General features: G+C 35.7%; 1 protein-coding gene across 1 annotated transcript in view; it reads right to left on the reverse strand.

Moving 5' to 3' along the window:
- PIK3C2G (phosphatidylinositol-4-phosphate 3-kinase catalytic subunit type 2 gamma) overlaps window positions 1–21,728 on the reverse strand; it is a 384,724-nt gene that overhangs the window by 191,322 nt on the left and 171,674 nt on the right. The window contains exons 17-18 of the mRNA XM_021690398.2: window positions 21,566–21,659; window positions 18,021–18,115 (exon numbers count right to left, since the gene is read on the reverse strand). Of these exons, the coding sequence (XP_021546073.1) occupies window positions 18,021–18,115; window positions 21,566–21,659 (189 nt within the window). The remainder of the gene's footprint in view (window positions 1–18,020; window positions 18,116–21,565; window positions 21,660–21,728) is intronic.

A 21,728-nucleotide genomic window follows, 5' to 3' on the forward strand; every position in this document is an offset into this window, starting at 1 on the left:
TTATAGCTTCATTTGAATAATAAAATGCATAGCCAAAACTAAGAGATTAAAAGAAAACAAAGCTTAAAGAACAGTTTAATCAGGGGTTTAAGTAAAACAATCTGCATTGCTGCAGTCGGCCCTTGTACTTCTGTCTTTAGCACACTGTTCTCCTGCTTTTATTGTGCTTTTATCATCCGCTCCACTGGTGTGTTCTTTGCTGTATCATTGGAAAATCTGGGACTTCTATTACTGTAAATAATTTTGAGTTTGTTGCATATAGAAAATAAGTAGACCCAAGCACAATATTTTTGCAAATGAGTAATTAAATGAATGAATAAGCCAACTAAGTAATTTGGGGAAATTATATCCTATATTTACCAACTCTTGACTGAAATAATTCAAAGAAATCATTGTAGGAGAATTTAAGGAAGTTAGGAGCTTAGGCAAGAGAACAGATTTTAAACAATTAATTCCCAAACAATTTGATAAGCAATATAAACAAGAAGTTTGGCAGTCCAAAGAAAGGCTTAACTGACTCTAGCAAAGAATAGAGAAGATTTAGAGAAGATATTTAAACTGAGTATTGAGCGATGCTAAGAAGTTTTCCAGGAAAAAAGGGACGAAGAGTATTTTAGTATCTATATTATTTTTTTTAAATTTTATTATGTTATGTTAGTCACCATACAATACATCATTAGTTTTTGATGTGGTGATCCATGATCCATTGTTTTCGTATAACACCCAGTGGTCCCTGCAGTACATGCCCTCCTTAATAACCATCACCAGGGTATCTTTAAATAGCAGGAAAATGTGAAAGTCAGGATATCACCAGGCACTAGCAGATATGTTGGTACGGTATGACCACGAATGCATTGAATGAATAGTAAAAAATGAGGCTGAAAAAGCAAGTCAGGGACCAAATGTGAAGGGCTTATATGGTTTTCTATTTATGTATTTGTTATTTATATACAATGTAGAAAAATAAAATTTAGGGCACCTGGGTGGCTCAGTTGGTTAAGCAACTGCCTTCGGCTCAGGTCATGATCCCGGAGTCCTGGGATCGAGTCCCACATAGGGCTCCCGGCTCAGCGGGAGCCTGCTTCTCCCTCTGACTCTCTCCCCTCTCATGCTGTTTCTCTGTCTCTCTCTCTTTCTCTCAAATAAATAAATAAGTAAAATCTTTAAAAAAAATAAAAAATAAAATAAAATTTAAATTAAATATGGAAAATGAAGCAAAGGGAAGGTACAGATGGGAAAGGTGAACCCAGGAGACAGGGGAGTATTCAGAATTCATACTACAAGGTTGTGTTAGAAGTCAGCTTAGTTTTTGACTTCAAGTATATAAGGAGCCAAAGGCAAGCAATGACATTTAATGAATGTTTACTATGTGCCAACCACTGTTCTTAACACTATCAGTCTTCTGGTGTTTTTAAACAGCTTTGAGTCTAGAAAATATTTTTCAAAAATTATTTTGGCTTTAAAAATTAATATTCACTTTATTAACTTTTAAATTTAAAAAACACAAATTTTCTTAAACTTTTAAGCTTAATTTACATATCTTAGACCCTTTATAAACGTACCAAATTTTAACAATGGCTTTTAGGGAGGGAAGGTCTTTGATTACTGTCTTCCCAGTGAGGAACCTAATGCTCTGAGACATTGTGAACTTCATTTGTAAATTTAGTATATTCAATTTTCTTTTTAAGTTACTCAGTGGTCTGTCTTGATAGAGAAAATTTTTTTTATTATATCTGGTACATAATACTGGAAATACTATAAATATGATATACTGTTTACTCAACTATTCCATATGACTTATATATGCAGTACCATTTCAACTTAAAATCACAAGCCAATTTGATTACTTGGTTAATCTGTTATTCTAAAGACCAAATTCTCTAAAATATTAAAAAAAAACTAAGGTGGCCTACATACAAATGTAATAATAATTACTACAGTTTAATTCTCTCGAATATTCCTATATCTAATCATAAATCTAAGAAATAAATGACACTTTCTCAAATGTACCAAAATCTTGATAATTGTTGAAACTTGGTGGCAGTATGTATGTGTAAGGGTATATGTGGTCATGGTACTATCTTCTCTATTTTTATAGATGTTTGAACATATTTATAATATTATAATATTATAATATATATTATAATAAAACATGAAAATGCTTTGTCATTAAAAAAGCAAAAATGATATCCCAAACAATCTTGGAACTACCTTTCTAAGCAATTTTTGTGTTCCTTTCTCTGCTTGATTAGGTTTCCTAGCCACCAGACTGGTTTCTGGGTGGGATGCTGACCAGTTGAGACCTATTTTGTAATTTCTAGGTCAATGGCTTCCAACTGAGGGAATCTTTCAACCCATGTTCCTTAGATTCACATTAGAAATTAGATAATTTTTCAGACTGACACTGACATTCTCCTACATCCCCTCATACCTGCCTCCTAACCCCATTCCTGCCCTCCCAGCTCCCTATCCTCCTGCATGCTGCTGTGTCACTCAAATAAGTTTTGTTTTTCTCTGGATCTTAAAATATTTAAAGGACTTCCCTTCTGGCTCTGTAACCACTAAACTTAAGAGAAATTCTGATTCACATACATGCTTGCCTTAATTACTTAAAGATTTTAGTTATAGGGTCACTTGTCACTCCTTCCAACATCACTTACATCACAATTTTTGGTGATTTCACTATCCATGTAGATGAGTCTTTCAGTATCCTGTACTCTCAATTCCTTAATCTCTTTTCTTTGATGATTTTATCTTTAATATCAGTCAATCTCATGTTAAATACTTGACTTCATTATTATCAGTGTTTGCAAGCTCTCTTTAATTTCAATTTTAGACATCTCACCCTCCACCCACCACCTCCTATTTTCCTAGTTCTCTGCCTCTAGTAATCCCAATGCTTGCATCTTTTTGTCTATAAGGACCTCTAGAATTCATCAGTTCTTTTACTCTCTTCAATACAATTTATGCCCTCACTTCTGTCCTTACACAAATTAAGTTTCATGGTTTAATATTGTAAGTTATAAATCATTATATTGTCCATCTTTTGCATATACCTTCAATTCTCTTGCCTCCCTAGTTTCATGATGTACTATGGTAAACAACATTTCTGGTTAAATCCAGCACTCCATTTATTTCCTGGCAAGGAGAAAACCACGTATTTTTCTAGTTTAAATTTATAAGCAGTAATTTCAAATGAATCCACTTTTCTCAAACTGCCAACACCTTCTGCCCCATTCAAAAGATGATTTTTTTTTTTTTTTTTTTTTTTTTAAAGATTTTATTTATTTATTTGACAGAGAGAGACACAGCGAGAGAGGGAACACAAGCAGGGGGAGTGGGAGAGGAAGAAGCAGGCTCCCCACAGAGCAGGGAGCCCGATGCGGGACTCGATCCCAGGACCCTGGGATCATGACCTGAGCTGAAGGCAGTCACTTAACCAACTGAGCCACCCAGGCGCCCCAAAAGATGATTTTGTTTCCTTCACTACAAAAGCAACTACAATTATGTCTACTCACATACCTATTCCCATCTATTTTTCATTTCTTCTTGTTTTTTTTTTTTAAGATTTTATTTATTTATTTGACAGAGAGAGACACAGCGAGAGAGGGAATACAAGCAGGGGGAATAGGAGAGGGAGAAGCAGGCTTCCCGCGGAGCAGGGAGCCCGATGCGGGGCTCGATCCCAGGACCCTGGGATCATGACCTGAGCCGAAGGCAGACGCTTAACGACTGAGCCACCCAGGCGCCCCATCATTTCTTCTTGTTACTATGTATGGACTCTGTGTGCTAATCCTCTTGTGCCATAGATCCTAATCCCTATCATTACTCAACACCTTTGCATGAGAAATTTCCCCACTTTCTCTTGTCTTATCAACATCACCCTATTTTTTCCACCAGCATATAAAAAAGCTGTTATTTCTCCCATCCTAAACAAAACAGAACAAAAAACAAAACAAAACAAAGCAAAACAACGCCTCTCATTATTCCATTTTCTTCTTCAGCTTTTTCAGCTACCACCCCATATCTCTCAGCATAACTCCAAGTTATTGTCTCTGATATTTCTCTTTCTAACTCTTGAGTGTGTTCCTACTAGGCTTTCACCTCCATTCACTGAAACTGTTGTTTCAGTGACCTCCAATGATCTTCATGGTGCTACTCAGATCTCAAAGTTACTTGACCTATTAGAAGCATCTGACACAGTTAATCATATCACTTTTACTTTTATACTTTCTTTAGTCTTGTAGGATTCAATACTTACTTCATTCATCTTTTACATCTCTGACTCCTTCTTTTTAGTCTTATTTTGTTTCTGCCTTCTCTTTGGCTTTTAAATGTTGGCTTGACCACCAAATATTTGGACTTCTTTGCCTTTCTATCTGTTCTCATTCTTCCATGATATCACCTACTCATGCCTTTAAACCTCATCTTTGCATTGATATGATAATTCCTTCATTTTTATCTGTAGTCCAGATAAAGATGTTCAGTAGTTACTTCAGATTTTAATAGGTCCAAATTGATGTCTTGATATCTTTTTATCACCCTTAGAACATGCCTTCCTGAAAATCTATTCTTTCAGTTGTTCAGGCAACAATCTTAGTATCATTAGTTAATTGTTTCTCTCATGCCCCTCAGCCAATCCATCAGAAAATTCTGTTTACTTTACTTTTATAAATAAACCCAGAATTTAATGATTTTTCACTTCTTCTACTGCTGTTTCCTGATCTGAGCCACTATAATCTTTTATCTGGATTATCACATTAGCCTTCTAACTGATTTTCTTGCTCCTGCCACTGCTCTTCTTCAATTGGTCCTCAACACAACAGTCAGAGTGATTCTGTTAAAATATAAACCAAATCATGTCTTTTATCTTCTCAGAACCCTCTAATGACTTGCCATTTTACTTAAATTGAAGCCAATATCCTAATAATGGCATAGAAATTTTTACATAACCTGTACTCACCTTTCCCCTTTTCCCCTCTGACTTCATTTCCTATTATTTTTCCCCTTGCTCAGGTTAACCCAGCTACAATGGCCTCATTGTAGCCTCAGAAACCTACACTGGTTTTTCTCTAACAACCCGAACACACCTCAGTGCCTTTGCATATGCTGTTTCATCTTCCTCATTTTCTCTTCCTTAGACACATATCCATCCATTCTCTTACTTCACTGAGGTCTTTTTCCTAATGCCACCTTTTTAATAAGGCCTTTCCTTGCTACTCTATCTTAAAATTGCACTTCCCCAACCCTCACATTCCTTATATCTCCTAATTGTTTCATTTTTCTCCGTAGCTTTTATCCATATCTTGCAAGTATATATCTTATTTCTCTTAAAAGCTATATAAGGAAGGGTAGGGATTTTTGTCTATTTTATCCATTGCTGTATCCCTGTACCCCTGAATACCACAACATGATTTTTTTACTCAATGGAAGGTGCTTAATAATATTTGTTTAACGAATAAATTCTTCCTCTGAGATAGGACCACAACTTGCAGATATAAACCTGACACCTGGTTGGATTCTCTGTGTCACAAAGTTGTCCAACTCTATGGTCCCAAATCTTATTACCTTAATTCTCACAACGATCCTGTGAAATTAAGTATTATTATTATCCTCATTTTAATGACTGACAAAAATTGGTCTTATAAAAGACACCTAATAAATAGTAGAACCAGGGTTTGCATCCAGGCACAGTGAAGTAGATCCTAAACTGTGAACTATTACCCTATGAGTTAAGAAAGCCAACATTTTCATATGTTAAAAACAAACTGCTGGCTTTGTTACCACAAGTTCCAAACACACAGAAACACAAGTTTTTCTAACACTGATAATAAAATAAAATTTATTCTGTTTGATATTTTATATAGAATAAGACTAATGAATTTGATCTTTATCTTTTTAAATTTTGTATTTATTTTTATTTTATTTTTTAATTTATTTTTTATTTTTTTTATTTTTTTATTTTTTTTAAAGATTTTATTTATTTATTTCAGAGAGAGAGAGCACATGAGAGGGAGGAGGGCCAGAGGGAGAAGCAGACTCCCTGCTGAGCAGGGAGCCCGATGCGGGATTCGATCCTGGGACTCCAGGATCATGACCTGAGCCGAAGGCAGTCGCTTAACCAACTGAGCCACCCAGGCACCCTATTTTTATTTTTTAAAGATTTTTAAAAAAGGTTTTATTTATTTATTTGTCAGAGAGAGAGAGATTGGAAGAGCACAAGCAGGGGGAGCGGCAGGCAGATGGAGAGGGAGAAGGAGGCTCCCCACTGAGCAAGGAGCCTGATGTGGGACTCGATGCCAGGACCTTGGGATCATGACTTGATCTGAAGGTAGACGCTTAACTGATGAGCCAACCAGGCGTCCCTACTTTTTTCAAAGATTTTATAATTCATTAGAGAGAGAGAGAGCATGAGTTGGGGGGGAGGGGCAGAGGGAGAAGAAGAAGCAGACTCCCCACTGAGCATGGAGCCTGAAGCAGGGCTCGATCCCAGGACCCTGAGATCATGACCTGAGCTGAAGTCAGATGCTTAACCAACTGAGCCACCCAGGTACTCCTTATCTTTATCTTATGAGCATTGCAGAATCATTGAGTTGGGTAGATGAAATATTAAACAATAGCAGTATTAATCAGAAAATCATAATGTCCTGAGCTAAGGGCTTAGTGGAGATGGAGAGGGGAGTATTGATTCCTGAGACATTTCGTAAGTGACTTGGTAGATACAGAGGGAGATGGAGGAAATTAGCTCAGATATGTAAATGAATAGTTAGGAAAATCGCTAGGAAAGTAAGTCACAGTATGAGTGGCCCAATGAACCTGAAGAAAGGCTGACATCAGGAGTCAAATTTCTATTGGCAGTGAACTCTAGGTTTAGTATGTATGGTAAAGTCAAAATGTGAAAGGGCTAATACATTAGATTTCTGAGTTTAAAACTTTGGATGAAGAGCCATCCCTAGTGATGAAAAGATTTAATACATAGCCGTGGAAAGTGGTTGTTGAAGTGTGAAGGAGCTAAAATTTATCAGTAAAATAGGATGTGAAGGGCTCTTGAGGCATTTTTTAGCTGAATCATCCATTTAGAAATGAAACTGTCCAGAATTGTGGCAAGATGTGGGATGGTGAGAAATACTAGATGTGTCCCAGAACTTTTCCCACTTACATGGTTTTCCCATTTACACTTAGATGAAATGTGCATGAATTAGATCACAGAGTTATAGATTTATGCCCACTTATCTGATAACATACTTCAGTTGGGGAGTGTTGATTAAAATGTTCTTAAACTATCCTCCAACAAATGAAGTGTCATCATTTGATTAAAAAATAAAAGGAAGAAAAATAAGAAGAAACGTTTGTTAAGGCTAGGGGCTGTACAAGGTATATTGCATAATTTTATGTCACTTCACTTTCGAAAAAATTTCAATTCTTCCAATTATTGATTTATTCAATGTATACGTACAGATTAGCTATAGGTGTCAGGTCTCATGTTAAGTACGTTTGGTAAGTATTTTATTCTTGTTTTACAGATGAGGAAATGGAGGCTCAGAAATTTTAAGTCAATTACCCAGAACCAAAAAGCTTGATGTGTCATAGCTGGTATCACTAGTTGCCTTAATATAAAATACCCAAACTGGTGGGTATAGTGTTATCCAGAGGTTGGAGCACCAACTGGTCATAACTTTAATGTATATACTGAAACAACAAATGACTTCTTCAAGATAATCATTGCTAAGTATACTGGGGTAGAGGAAAGAGAAAAGAGACATGTGCAATCATCACCTGTCATTAACCAATTGTCAAATGAGAAGGAATTGCTAACTCTGACCATGGAAGTGAATCCTGTATAAATAGCAGGTTTATCATTATACCTCAAGAATAAATTATCTCACTGCAGTCATATGCTCAGTAATAAGGTTCATTATAAATATTTTATACCAAAGGAGTAAACCATTCAGGATTTAAAAATATGGCTTAATAATGGAAAAATCCAAGATAACCACCAATCACATTTTCTTCCCTAGTTCATGAGTTGTTTCAGTGAATTCCTATCTTTCTCAGCTGGTCTACAATGCTTTTCTAGTATGGTAGGTTTAGCAACACAAGATCCATTCTTTTCCTGTTATAAAGGGTTTGTTTATTTAAGTTTTTAACTTTAGTTCTAGTATAGTTAACACACAGTGTTATATTAGCTTCAAGTGTACAGTATAGTGATTCAACAATTCTATACATCATACTCAATGCTCATAATAAGTGTACTCTTAATACTCTTCACCTATTTCACCCTTCCCCCCACCCACCTCCCTTCTGATATGCTTTATTTTAAATGAGCACACTCAATTGAAGTTATTTTTATTTTCAACAAGAACATTTTTTACTTGAAACATACTTCAGATACATGGTTCTAAAAGGGATTCTTTAAGTTCTTTGCCTTTTAAGTTCCCATCTTCTTGCATGAGTATAATTTTTCATTTGTAGTTCATAACCTAATCCTATAAAGTAACCAAAAGATCAATGAAAATTTTTACTCATATTTTCTTCTTCTGAACTGTGCTAACAGATGAGTGACGTGAGTGAGAAAATATTTATCAACAGGTGATCTGTGAATGTTGCTAGATTCCTTCATCTGTTAAATTTCTCTGATACTAAATGATGCATATATTCCCAACTTTTTCTGACAATTAGAGTGTTTCAAGATACTTTGCTCAACAAGTCTCTAAACTAGTTTATACAGTGACTTTTCTGTTCCCACTTCCACTCATTTCAAATTGTTATTAAACTTTAATTTTAAATTTGAATTAGAATAAAACAAAGAAAGAACAATGGTAGGAATGAGGAGTAAAATGTCAAGAATCCAAGATCTGAATTCTATATATAATTATTAATTTGTGATATGACCTTGGGAACTGGAATTTTGGGAATACTAAATGATTAAACATATATATCCTTTGGATGTACTAAATATATATTAACATGATCTCAATTTATTTTAACAATAATTCTATTAGGCATAGTTACATTTCCTTTATAGATTATGAAAAAAATCAGGAGGTTAAGTAATTTTTCTAAGACCATACAGCTAATAGAGACCTGAGTTTGAATTTCTACTCAAGTATATTTTCCCCCAAATCCTGTTCTTTTACTGTTACACTATTCTGCTTTTTATTGTTCTCTGTTATATCCTTCATTATATTTAAGTGGGTGGAAGGTCATTGTGGATAGGGCACAGGGTCAAATTTTGGCTGTTCTACTTAGTAGCATTGCATATTTAGCCTCTTTAAGTACTAATTTCTTCATCTGAAAAATGGAGATAATGGAGTTGTTGAGAATATATGAAAAAGTGACTAGCATAGTATCTGGGATTAACTACATTATTTCTACCTGTAAGGATAAAAAAGTATTGAAGACAGATGGTCAGAATTCTTTAGTAATACTCTATAAATCAGAGCCATACTAGAGTCGATAAACCTTAGTATTCCGGTCTTCATAGCAGAGAAAGAATAGTCAGATATCTTAAAGATTATCCAAGTCACTATCCGACCCTCAGTTCAGTTCCTGAAGTTCCTCGATCCTGGTAGGGGTTCTCTGGACAGCTGACACAACTACTTTAATTGTGAAGGAATACATTGAATCTGGGTTTATAATCTGATCAAAGAGGATTTGAAAATCACTGAATGAAATGTTTAAAACTAATTTGTTGAGACAGCAGAATTGAAAAATAGACTCTAACATCTGTGGTAACTGCCTAAAACAGCCAGGAAACTTTAAAAAAAAAAATACCACATTGCTTAAACCATGTTTATTATCATTTGCTTATATTTTCTATCCCTTTTGCAAAAAAGCTATAAATTGTGTATATAAGAGGCACTCAATAAAAACTTAGGGAACAGATAAATGAAAGAATGGATGACTAACATAATACTCTCTCTTTTCTTAATAAACTTATGTACCTTCCTGCATCTGTTCACTGAAGTCCATTGGTCTACTTGTGCACACAACTTTCAGTTACTGCAGCTCTAGATTAAGTCTGGTGAGATTTTCAGAATCATCAATCAATTTATGTCAACAGTTTATTGAGCAGCAGCCTCTCTAAGAGTGATAGTAAATTTTACTTGGAAGAAAATAATAAAAGTTCCACCTTTTTGGTAAATTAAGGACATTTATAACACCCTAGGAAACATAGGTACACAGTGCCCTAATTTAAAAAAGAAAGTGACATGTACATTAGGATTCCTCCCTTTAATGATTTCAGATCACTAAACCCAAGCAAGATACAATTATGTGGCATATCTGTCAAGAGTGGTTAGTGTTTCAGGCGGACTGCCAACTCCAGAGAAGATGAGCATTATTTGTGCAAGCTGGTCACTTGTCATTGGTCAAAACTGAATCATACATGCCAAAACAAAAACAAGAATTCTAAGTTATTAAACATGACAAGTGTTTGATTGAAATATCCAAGTCTGGATTTTGCTGCAAAAAGCCACACATATGAAGTTCTTTAGACAAGGAACAGCAAAGTAACTGTCTTTCTCTTGTAACTATCGTAATACAAAGGAAATAGAAAATTGAGTTAGAAGAAAAGCAAGAAAAACCTCCATTCAACTTTTTCAAAGAGTGATCTTTTGATGAGTAAACATAGAAAGTAAAGTGGAGCCTGAAAATAAGAACTTACTCACCAGCTGATACAAAACAAAACAATAACAAAAAACTATCAATCCTCCTAGGAGCCAGTAAAAATCAGAAACTGCTCAGTAATTCCCCAAAACTCATATAGTCTTAACATAGAAAATTATATTTTAAGTAGCGGCTTACTAACTTAAGGTTTCCCCATAAAACGCTTCTTGTCAAATCACTAGGTATAGCCTTTTATTTATTTTTTAAAAGATTTTATTTATTTATTTGAGAGAGAGAGAGGACAAGCAGGGCGGAAGGGGAGGGGCAGAGGGAGAGGGAGAAGCAGACTCCCCACTGAGCAGGCAGCCCAACATGGGGCTCCATCCCAGGTCCCTGAGATCATGACCGGAGCTGAAGTCAGACGCTTAACTGACTGAGCCACCCAGGAGCCCCTATAGCCCTTTATTTTTAATCAGGGTTTTAAGGAACAGCATAGTTAAGTCAATATAAAGCACTTCATACTGTAGACCCAATCATTTTTTTTTAATTTTTTTTTTAAAGATTTTATTCATTTATTTGAGAGAGAGAGAATGAGAGACAGAGAGCACGAGAGGGAAGAGGGCAGAGGGAGAAGCAGACCCCCTGCTGAGCAGGGAGCCCGATGTGGGACTCGATCCCAGGACTCCAGGATCATGACCTGAGCCGAAGGCAGTCGCTTAACCAACTGAGCCACCCAGGCGCCCTAGACCCAATCATTTTTAACAACTGATAGCTCTTTAAAAACTTTTATTCCAGAGGATCATATTTATCTGTAAGTCATTTAACTCAACTTCCCCTGATTACAGGGAGCTAGGGAATTCTATTTTTTAAGAAGAGCAAAAGTGATTATGAGAGTACCAATGGGAACTTATACACTTAATATAATGACTTCAGTATAATATGGCTTGTTCAGTATAATATGACTTGATTGCTGTTTTAAGTACAGTAGTCAAGATAAGTTAGCCTGTAGGCAGCATAAATGTATGTGGTATGGTTATTTTATTTTAATTCATTCAACAGGTACTTATTGAATACCAGTTATATGTGCTATGTGCAATATTCTATGTTAAGGATGGATGATTAAGATAGGGCCTCACGATCCAGAAAGGGAACATAGGGTTTTATCTAGACTAAATCTAGTCTCCCCTTCACAACTGAAGAAAGAATCAGATTTTGTTCAGATAGCAAAACCTTCAGGGAAGAAGAACAGTTTAGGGGTATATTCTGAATATTCTAAATCAATTAGGTAAGTTAGTTCACCTGATTGCCATCTGATCAGGTGATTGTCTCAGGATAATCTGTGACCCAATTCTGGCAAATGATAAAGAAAGTTAACTCTGCTATGAGGTTTAGAAGAAAATTTTTCTTGTTGAAGAAGGATCAGCCCCTTTCCTTTTGCTGCGTGGTGTCATGTATGAACGTGATATCACCTGTGGCGGTCTCCTTGTAACCATGTCGTGAACTGGACTAAGGACAAGTAAACACACTGAGGATGACAGAACAAAAAGATGCAAAGAAACTGGGTCTATGACAAAATCGGTGAGCTGCTGCAATAAAAAACTCTGGAACCACTCTACGATGAACTTCTTGTTATGTGAGATTATTAATTTTTCATATCATTTAAGCCAGTTCAATCAGCATTTTTGTTATTTGCAACCCAAAATATCTTAAAGAAAAGGTAAATGGTGAAGTAAACAAAATATGTAATATGCTTAGAACTGTATCGGCAGTGTATACAAGGGCTGAGACATCTTCAAAGAGGATAAAAATTTGAGCTGGGTCCCAAAGGACTCTGTGCAAACAACAGAACAACTGCATTTCAAGCAGAGAGAAATACCATGTACAAAGCCACAAGGGCATGAAAGATCTCTGGAAATTTGAATAACTACTTGAGAATAGAAAAGACTATGTTTGGATGTAGAAAGTCATTCAAAATGGGGATGGGAAGCAGGCAGAGTTGAAATCATGAAAATCCACTGCAAGGTCATATTAAGGAAGAATAGATTTTTTTTTTTTTTCAACATCTAAAAATTCTAAACTCTATCAGCAAGAAAGAGGTGATTGGAATTACGGAATTATGCTAGCCAGCTGTGGGTTACCTTGGAACTAGAACCTACTTTATGAGTTAGGGATCAAATCGTATTACATAAAGATTATACCAAGAACAGTGTGGAGGATGGATGGGCTGAAGGTAGGTAAGAATGGAAGTGAAAAAAAAACAAAACAAAAAACCCAAAACAAAAACAAGAAACAAGTAGAAAGCTGTTGTAATTGTCCATGTAGGTAATACTGAAGGCTTGAACTAAGATACTAGCCATGGATATAGAAAAGGGACAAATTTAAGACATATTTATGAGAAACAATAGTCAGGTCTTAAAGACTGATTGAATGAGGAAGGTTGTCGGTAAGAATAATGTTTCCCAGATTTTCTGTGTTGGATATCTTGGTAGTGGCTGTTAACCAGGATATTGCATATAAAAAAGGAGGTTTGGACATAGTGAGCACAAGGATTGAAAGACAAGGAGAGGGTAGGGATATTTAATTCAGTTTTGGACCTCTTGGGCCAAGATAGCAGTTGTCCACCATAGCTAGATAAATAAGTTAATAATGAGCCATCTAGGTAAAATGGTTTAAAAATATACCCATAGGTTAAATCTCTTGGAAATACTTACATAATTGTTAGACAAAAGACATTTTCAAAGGATGTCTGCCAAAATGATGATTCTATTCAAGTAGTTAGGCAATAAATAGTCTTTTTTGTCTATTGAGATCAATCTTAGTTTTTGAAAAGAAAGCCGATTAATATATGTAACACTGAGTACTGGTTTTCCTTCCATGTCTTCTTTCTCAGCAACTTGATTGTCAAATTTCTTCAGTCATCTACATTGCTTTACCTCTGTGGCAGACACTGCTCTGGATTTACCAGATCAAACAGTATTTTGCTTCTGGTCTATTTTCCCTTGCATGTAGGTGGGGTCTTGTTACTGACTTTTGACCTATGGAATGTAGGCAAAAGAAGTATGTGCCCTTTCTAGACCTGGCCCCTGAAAATACTTTTGACATGATGCTCTGGTCTTCTTTTTTAAAATCTGGATCCAGGTATGAGGAATCTGGGTGAGAACTCCAAATTCGGAGGATGACTGAACCATAAGATGGAAGCTTGGCAAGTAATATCAATGTGCTGATACATTCCCATTCTGTTACCATTCCAGATCTTTCTCCTGCTCTGTAGGCTTCTCTATCCAATTGCTTACTGGGCATTTTTACGTAGAAGGAAACTAAAGATGGATTTTGCTTACATTTTATTATTGCCAAGTTCTGGCCTGGACTACAGGAATTTATTTTCTAACTCATTTAACTTGATGAAAAGGGTTGACTTGAATTTCATTAGCATATTGCTGGCTTAATTAAATAGTGTTTTTGAGAAAACTGAGTCTTGGTTTTATGCAACATAAAGTCTTAGTTTTATATAATAAGTATTGAAAGATAAGTACAAACTGAGTCTACTAAATAAATAACTCAGGAATTGTTTTCTTATCACTGACGGTTTAATAGTAGAACTAAGAGAACAAATTTAGTGTTTTAGGTATGAATCAGGAACTACAAAAGAAAAATTCTGGGAAAAACTTACTGTTCTCTTCAAAATTCCTTCAAGTAACAATTTTTTTGGAGCTTCCTGCACATGCCTATTAATTAATATTATAATTGACAGCAGTTGTGCATTATGCCGACACCTAATGGCAAAAACTTTGAGTATTAGATATAAAGATCTTAATTTGGGATATTGTTTTTTCTTCAGTTTTGCATTCAAGTTAAGGAAAAGCCACCACTTTAGTTTACTTGAATGAGTTCCTAATTATTGATAGAAAAACAAACATTTTGTGAATTCTTCAAGTTGTACTTTTCTTAGAAGTAGGTGGTGAATTGGAAAGAGACCTGAAGTGGGCATGAGATGCCATGAAAAATCTCAATTCTTTAGCTAGCTAGATGATTGTCATTGGATGAGTCACTTAATTTGTTGAAATCCCTTTCTGGGTGAGAAAAAAAAGTGCTATAGCATTCGTAAGGTTCCATTTGACTCCCAAATCCTATAACTCTATGAGTATTTATTAGTCTATTTATTTTGGAGGCCAAATTCAAATATTATTAGAAGACAAAGATAATTACTAATATTAAGGTCATATTAAGGAAGAATAGATATCCTTTTTGTTGACCATATATTTTGTTGGCTAAAGTAAAGCTGTAGTATGATTGAGAAACAATGAAAATTAAGCAGTATAATGCTGTTTTTCAAGGCCTTACCCCAAATCCCCAGCATAAACTATGACAGAGGAAGACTGATACTATTATAGGAATACCAGATTACCATCTAAGGAAGCAGTGATCTAATTGCATGTGGCTGTTGTAATGAAAAATTGCTGGAGAGTGGATTAGAAAGTTCAGTTCCCACATGCCAGATCTGGTGCAAGTTCCAACATTTGAGGTCAGTATGTATGCACAAAATGTTCACTTTTTTTTAACTCTTTACTTTTTTTTTTAACAAAATAGAAGAATTTGAAGAGGACATAATTTAAATTAGGGATAAATTTAAGGTGGAGCTTTGTTCCTGGCTTTTGCATTGATTTGAGGTAGAACTTTGTATAAGATTGTAAGATTCTATTTTCATGTATTTAATAAAAGAAATAACACAAATGATATAAGAAAATTAGTTTAAAATTGCATTCTGTTTTTAAAAGTCTTTTTATGAAAAGAACTATATAAAACCCTTATCACATAAAATAGAAATAAAACAAACAAACAAAAAACCCCCCAGCTGTTCCTATATTGTGCCTTAACTAGAAAACTACGCTAATGGATTTTACAGATTTTTGCATAAAATGTAAACTTTCTTAAAAATATCTATGACGTTTTTCAGGTTGGTTGAGGTAGAGAATAGCTATTGTTAGCTTAGCAAATTGCTATTGTAGAGTCTTTATCCTGTGTATACTTTTCTGAGAACAATAAGGTGAAAAATGATTATAAGAGATCAATATTAAATGACAGCAAGACATATCTTTCCTTTACAAAAGAGTGAAGCAATAATTTATTATTCATTACATTGTGAAGGTAAAAGGTGAATTAGTAGTAATATAACGATTCTAGAAGGTAAAGGAGAGGCTTTAAAACCTTCTATTGATTCTGTATCATGCATGCTCTATTACACTGTGATAAATCGCTGAAGTACGGCTCTTTACTCTTAATTCAGGGAGTGTTTCAGATCTCAAAGTAGAGAGAGGATTGACCTCCTCTGTGTATTCATTTGTATGCCTTCATTGGTATTTAACTCTGGCAGAATTGGAGTGCATGTTTAGGCTTTTTTATTTACTTGATGGCCAGCTTTGCCTCTCTATCTTGTGGTTGTATTTGGGATGGATCACCATAAAGTGGACAGGATCTGTGGTCAGTTTTCCCCTTCACATAGCCAGTGGATCTTCCCTGCTGCCTTTCTGCTAGCTGGTGTGTTGTTAGCTTGTGAGCTTGTTTAGGCAAAGGACTATTCTGCTTTATCCTTAATAGTTCAACAGTGTCTAGTATCTCAAGGTTTGTCACATAAATGAACAAATGATCAACTAATTCATCATGAGCATTATGTTCTGAATATATGTATTTCCACATTAGAAAAAAAATTCTGGGAGGGAACAATGCTTAACCTAAAGTAGTGACTCACTGATAATAGAATTTTAGGCATCCAGGTGAGCCATATTTAGGAGAAAGGATGAGAAGGAGGCCAGCCTGGGGTCTGGTCCACAGGAAGACCTGCACCACTGTCGCCTTCACACAGGTTAACTTGGAAGACAAAGGAGCTCTGGCTAAGCTGGTGGCAGCCATTAGGCCCAATTACAATGACAGATATGATGAGATCCACTGCCACTGGGGGAGCAACGTCCTGCGTCCAGAGTCAGTGGCTTGCGTCACCAAACTGGAAAAGGCAAAAACTAAAGTGGCCACCAAACTAGGCTGAGCGGACGCTGTTGAATTTTCTGTACATAAAAGTAATAAAAAGTTCTCTTTCAAAAAAAAAAAAAGAAAAGAAAGGATGAGAGGGACAGGTGTGACTTCAATCACAAGATGCAAAATTTCCACACTGTGTTGCTTTATTTACAGTAGTCCTTGATTTGAGAAATTGCCCCAAAATTCTAGATAAGAAAAGTTTAGGACAGAGCGTTTAGAAAATGAATGGGAAGATTTTGCATCATCTCAATTTTATGAGTGGTATCTTAAAGCTCATAGGATTTGGTCCTTTAATGCCATTGCCACCTTGAAAAGGCCTTGTGGTGCCTTTTCAAGGCAAATACCATTGCCTTAAGTCATTCAGGACCAGCAGACACTGCCGCAACAACTTGTTCTTTGGGCCCTAATTCCTGATTTAGGTTAGTCCCTGACTCCTGCTCATATTCTCTCTCCAATCCAGTTTTGACTTCACCAGTGATATCAATTGCCTAATACCTGATTGGGTCAATTTCCTGGAATTGCTCTAGCCTTGCCATCTCTGGTTTGGCATCAAGCTTGACAGTTCAAGCAGCCCTCTTCTGCCCCCTTCTGTCACAAGTCTGCATGTGCACAGCTGGGCCCTGGTAATTTAGTCCTAGTTTTACTGTGAGAACAAAAGACCACCAAATATGTCCACTTAAGTTCCCTTAGCAAGGTAGTAGCTGAATGAAAAACTGGGGAGAATAAGACTTCATTCAAAGCTTGATGAAAGAGTCCATTCAGTGAAGGGCCCAAGGCTAGTCATGTGTATGATGCCTCCCTATACTGACATAGAAGAGGAAAATGTTCTGTTTTTTATATTAGACATTTGAGAAGAAAATGAACATCAAAATGAACACTGGTGCCTAACAATTCCTTGTATCTCTACTTTGCTATGAAATGCTTGAGTTATTTTCATGGGAAGAGTGATGTCAAGATGAGTAACATTTCTTTAAGCAGAAAAACATACTAAAAAATGAGATTCTCTTTTTTCCTATTAATTAAAGTTCTTCCCTAGAAATTAAAGCTAGTAGATGTTGTCTGCCATACATATGTGAGTGCATGCACTCTCTCCCTCTCTCTTAAAAAAATAATAAAGCTATAGGAAAGATATCATCCAGAGTTAAAATTCTGATTGGATTTAAACAGCAGCAACTGTACAAAAGGAAGATTTTAAAGATGATGACAGTTAAATTATACTCATCAATAAAAATAACCTTGACAAAGACTCGAATTTGGCTGAACTTTAAGTGGAGGTTTATATCAATTACAAGGTAAGAAATCTTGTACTTCTTCTAATGCTGTCCCACAGAGAGAAGCTGACAACAAAAAAAGACATCCTATCTTATTTTAGTTAATCTTACCAGTAAAGACGATGGGCAATCTGGATGCTTTGCAATGAACGGTGCAATAGGAGTTGTACCAGAGGACTTTCAAGGTTCCATTCAAACTTGACAGCCTGAAGTAAGAGATATAATTAATTTACTCTTCTTCTCAGTAACAAAATTCTAGCAAAATAAAAAGGGGCTTAAGAGGCTTATGAAAAGACAAAGGAAAACAGCATAAACATTTCAACAAAATGTTAAAATTATATTTGATATTTGATATATTATTATAAGATAACCTTATTAGCTGGTGTATAATAACATAGCACACACATCACAATTTGGATTTGTGTAGTCTCTTTCTTATTTATGCTTTAGTATCACAGGATAATAAATAAGAGCAGATGGTTGGTGGAGTTCAACCATGCCTAGGAGGAGAATCCTGGCACACACAAAAATACATAGTATGATTAGTTTCCTAGTGGCATTATTAAATAGTAGATATTTCTTTTCTTTGTGGAATGAAATTAATGCACATTCAAAGCCTTAACTGAAATCACCAATTGATACATCACTATTACCCTGCAGAATCTGAAACTTTACTTAGAGGTTTCAGAGCTGATTGGTGCCACCCTAGCTCACCCCTCCCCAAATCCTTTCCCTCATCGCCTCTGAACAGCTCTTTAGGATTTTCTAGGATACCCAACCTGGTGGAATATACAGACAGTAATGGCAGCTCCTAATATCCTCATGGACCTAATTCGGTACTCTGCAGGGGCTTCACTGTCCACAGGAAGTACCTGGGCCCCATCATCATCCCAGAAATCTAAATATATATGAAAATGAAAACCAGGCTCTCTTCATAAAAATTTCCATCCCTGTTTAAGAGGCAAAACTTCTATTTTTAGTTGCTCAATAGCCATTTAAGTCACACACACACACACACAGAGTTTAAGCCAGGTTTTATACCACAGTACAGACAACAGACAAAAGTAGGCACAACACGCATTCACATACACACCTGAAGAAATACCTCAATATGCTGACCATACTCAAGGATGGGAAAGTTTATGAATTCCTAAGGTTTAAGAGTGCCAAAGATGATTTCAGCAAATTTGCATAAACTCTTAATGCTGTCTGAATGTATAAAGACCATAATGTATGTTCTCTTAAGTTGCAGCAATGGCTTGCTTTCACTTACTTGCTAATACTGGGCTGACCAAGTCATAAGTTTTGTTGATGCCCAAATAGCATATCATATGAGCACATAAGCAAGAGAGAGATGTCTTAGAATTTACTTCCATGCTTGTCTTTTTAGCTTTCCTTTTAGATTTCCCCATTATTTCTTCTTGAATACCTACTTGTTGCTCTTAAATTGCTTCACTTGTTTCCGAACCCCCTGCATCACTCTGTGCACTGGTGTAATTTCCCCCAATCCTACCTCACCATCTAGGAGGCAAGCAATATTTCTGGTGCGCACTGCATTATTATGAACTGTTCTTGGAACCTACCCACATGGTGTTGACTTGTGGTTTGCCGTAACCTCTGGGTCTGTGTCTTAATTGCTTTCTGGCTATGAACAATATGTTCTGTTTTTGTTATGGTCTTAAAGTCCTGTCTTATTTCTTTAATACATCCTGCATAATTCTAATAATATAATACATAACAAAATAACATACTTCAAGAAAATAATCAATAGGGTGGAATTTTTTGCATTTCAAAAGTTTTTATGTGTTTAAAAGTTTTAAAGTTGGGGAGAACATGGAAGTTTAAGGGCAAATTCTATAATAAATGTTTTGAAAATTCTTCTCAGTTTTATTTGTTTTCCAGTCATTTCTCTCCATCTCAAAACATTTTATAATCTTCATTTTTAATTAGGGAGTCATTGCAACACTTCCTAATTTTACTTCTGTGTATTTGCTTTGTTGGATTTTGGGTACACCTTATAATATGAATTTGGATTTGCAGATATATGGCTCTCAGCGATTTTCCTGGTGCCAAGTGTATTGCTTATTTATTCCAGACTGCCTTTTTCAAATGGGTTTAGTATATATAAGATTTTGTAAAAACTTACTTTTTTGATTTAGGTTAGATAGAGCATGCTGCCAATACTCATGAATCATGAGATGAACAGTGTTCCTACAAGTTTGATTAATTTTTATTTTCACTACACTATCCTGATAAGTATAGAAAAATCACAACTATATGGGACGCCTGGGTGGCTCAGTCGGTTAAGCGTCTGCCTTCAGCTCAGGTCATGATCCCAGGGTCCTGGGATCGAGTCCCACATCGGGCTCCCTGCTCCGCGGGGAGCCTGCTTCTCCCTCTGCCTCTGCCTCTCTCTCTCTCTCTCTCTATCTCTCATGAATAAATAAATAAAATCTTTAAAAAAAAGAAAAGAAAAATCACAACTATAAAAACTGGTAAAAGTAACTATATGGTATAGCTATTTCTAAACCAGCTTTCGCTTTAGGAGTCCTTCAGAGAAGTGCATATTCCATGTGCAAAGCAATATGGTATTCCCGTCACTGATAGGGGTTTCCCCCATTAGTCTCAAAGCTCTCTGTCCTAGGGGCACTTGGGTAGCTCAGTTGGTTAAGAGGTTAAGTGTCTGACTTCAGCTCAGGTCATGATCAGAGCCCCACATCAGGCTCCGTGCTCTGCGGGAAGTCTGCTTCTCCCTCTGCCCCTTCCCCCTCCACCCCTCTTGTGCTCTCTCTCTCTCTCTCTCAAATAAATAAAAGCTTTAAAAAAAAGTTCTCTGTCTTAAATGTTAAAAAACTGAGGCACCTGGCATTTAAAATAGCTTGTAATTACAACCTGACCTTTTAGGTAAGAAAACATCGGAGTTAAAAAACAAAACAAAAAACAAAAAACATAAAGACCACTCTATTAAAACTACCTATTCAGTCCTCATTACATAGTCAACTTGGGAAAACAATATTATTTGTAGTTTGGATATTCAATCATTTACATGGTCATTTGCAAGATGTATGCTTGTTTATGTTTCAAAATACTCAGACTAAATCAGTCTTTGCTCATATTTCTATATTTCATTTATCTGGCCACATTATTTTCTAAAATTACTCCAACATTGTGATATTTAATGTTGTGACTAAAATGAAGTATCTGTTGGCAGAATTCAGGTATTTTCTTACAAAACCTCTTTTATAGATTTATAATCAATGTTAGAATGTTCTAAGGGAAAGGCAAGAAACACATATATTATGAGGAGCTGCCTACCAAAAGACTATTTTCTAAATAACATTAATTTAATTTTAATTGTTCTACATATTTAGATGAAAAGATTTTATCACCTGCATTTCTATTTTTTCCCCAATTTTAAATAATAATAATAATTTAAAAAAATGTCCCCTTTGGCTCTTATAGACCTTTTTTGTAACTACCAGTTTGGGCTAAAGAATGTCTATGTTACCCATGTTGACACATGAGCTATAATTTAGTCCCTGGCTTGCCAAATTACAATACCACTTTAGGTAGCCTACTGTTGACTTATTGGAAACTCTTTTTAGAGGATTATTAGTTAAAATTCTAGAATCCTTTGGAAACTCTGCTGTTCTTACCTGAACTAGCTGTGGGAGATATTCCAGTAGTTCATCATTCAAGAGGTTGTCTAATTGTTGAACTGCCACTTTACGAATTTCTTGATCTGGAAAACTAATACAAAATAATTATATCTATTAGCGATTAATGGTATGGAGTAATCCATGGAAAATGTCAGGGAGA

This window comes from Neomonachus schauinslandi, chromosome 5, assembly GCF_002201575.2.
Source record: "Neomonachus schauinslandi chromosome 5, ASM220157v2, whole genome shotgun sequence".
Lineage (NCBI taxonomy): Eukaryota > Metazoa > Chordata > Mammalia > Carnivora > Phocidae > Neomonachus > Neomonachus schauinslandi.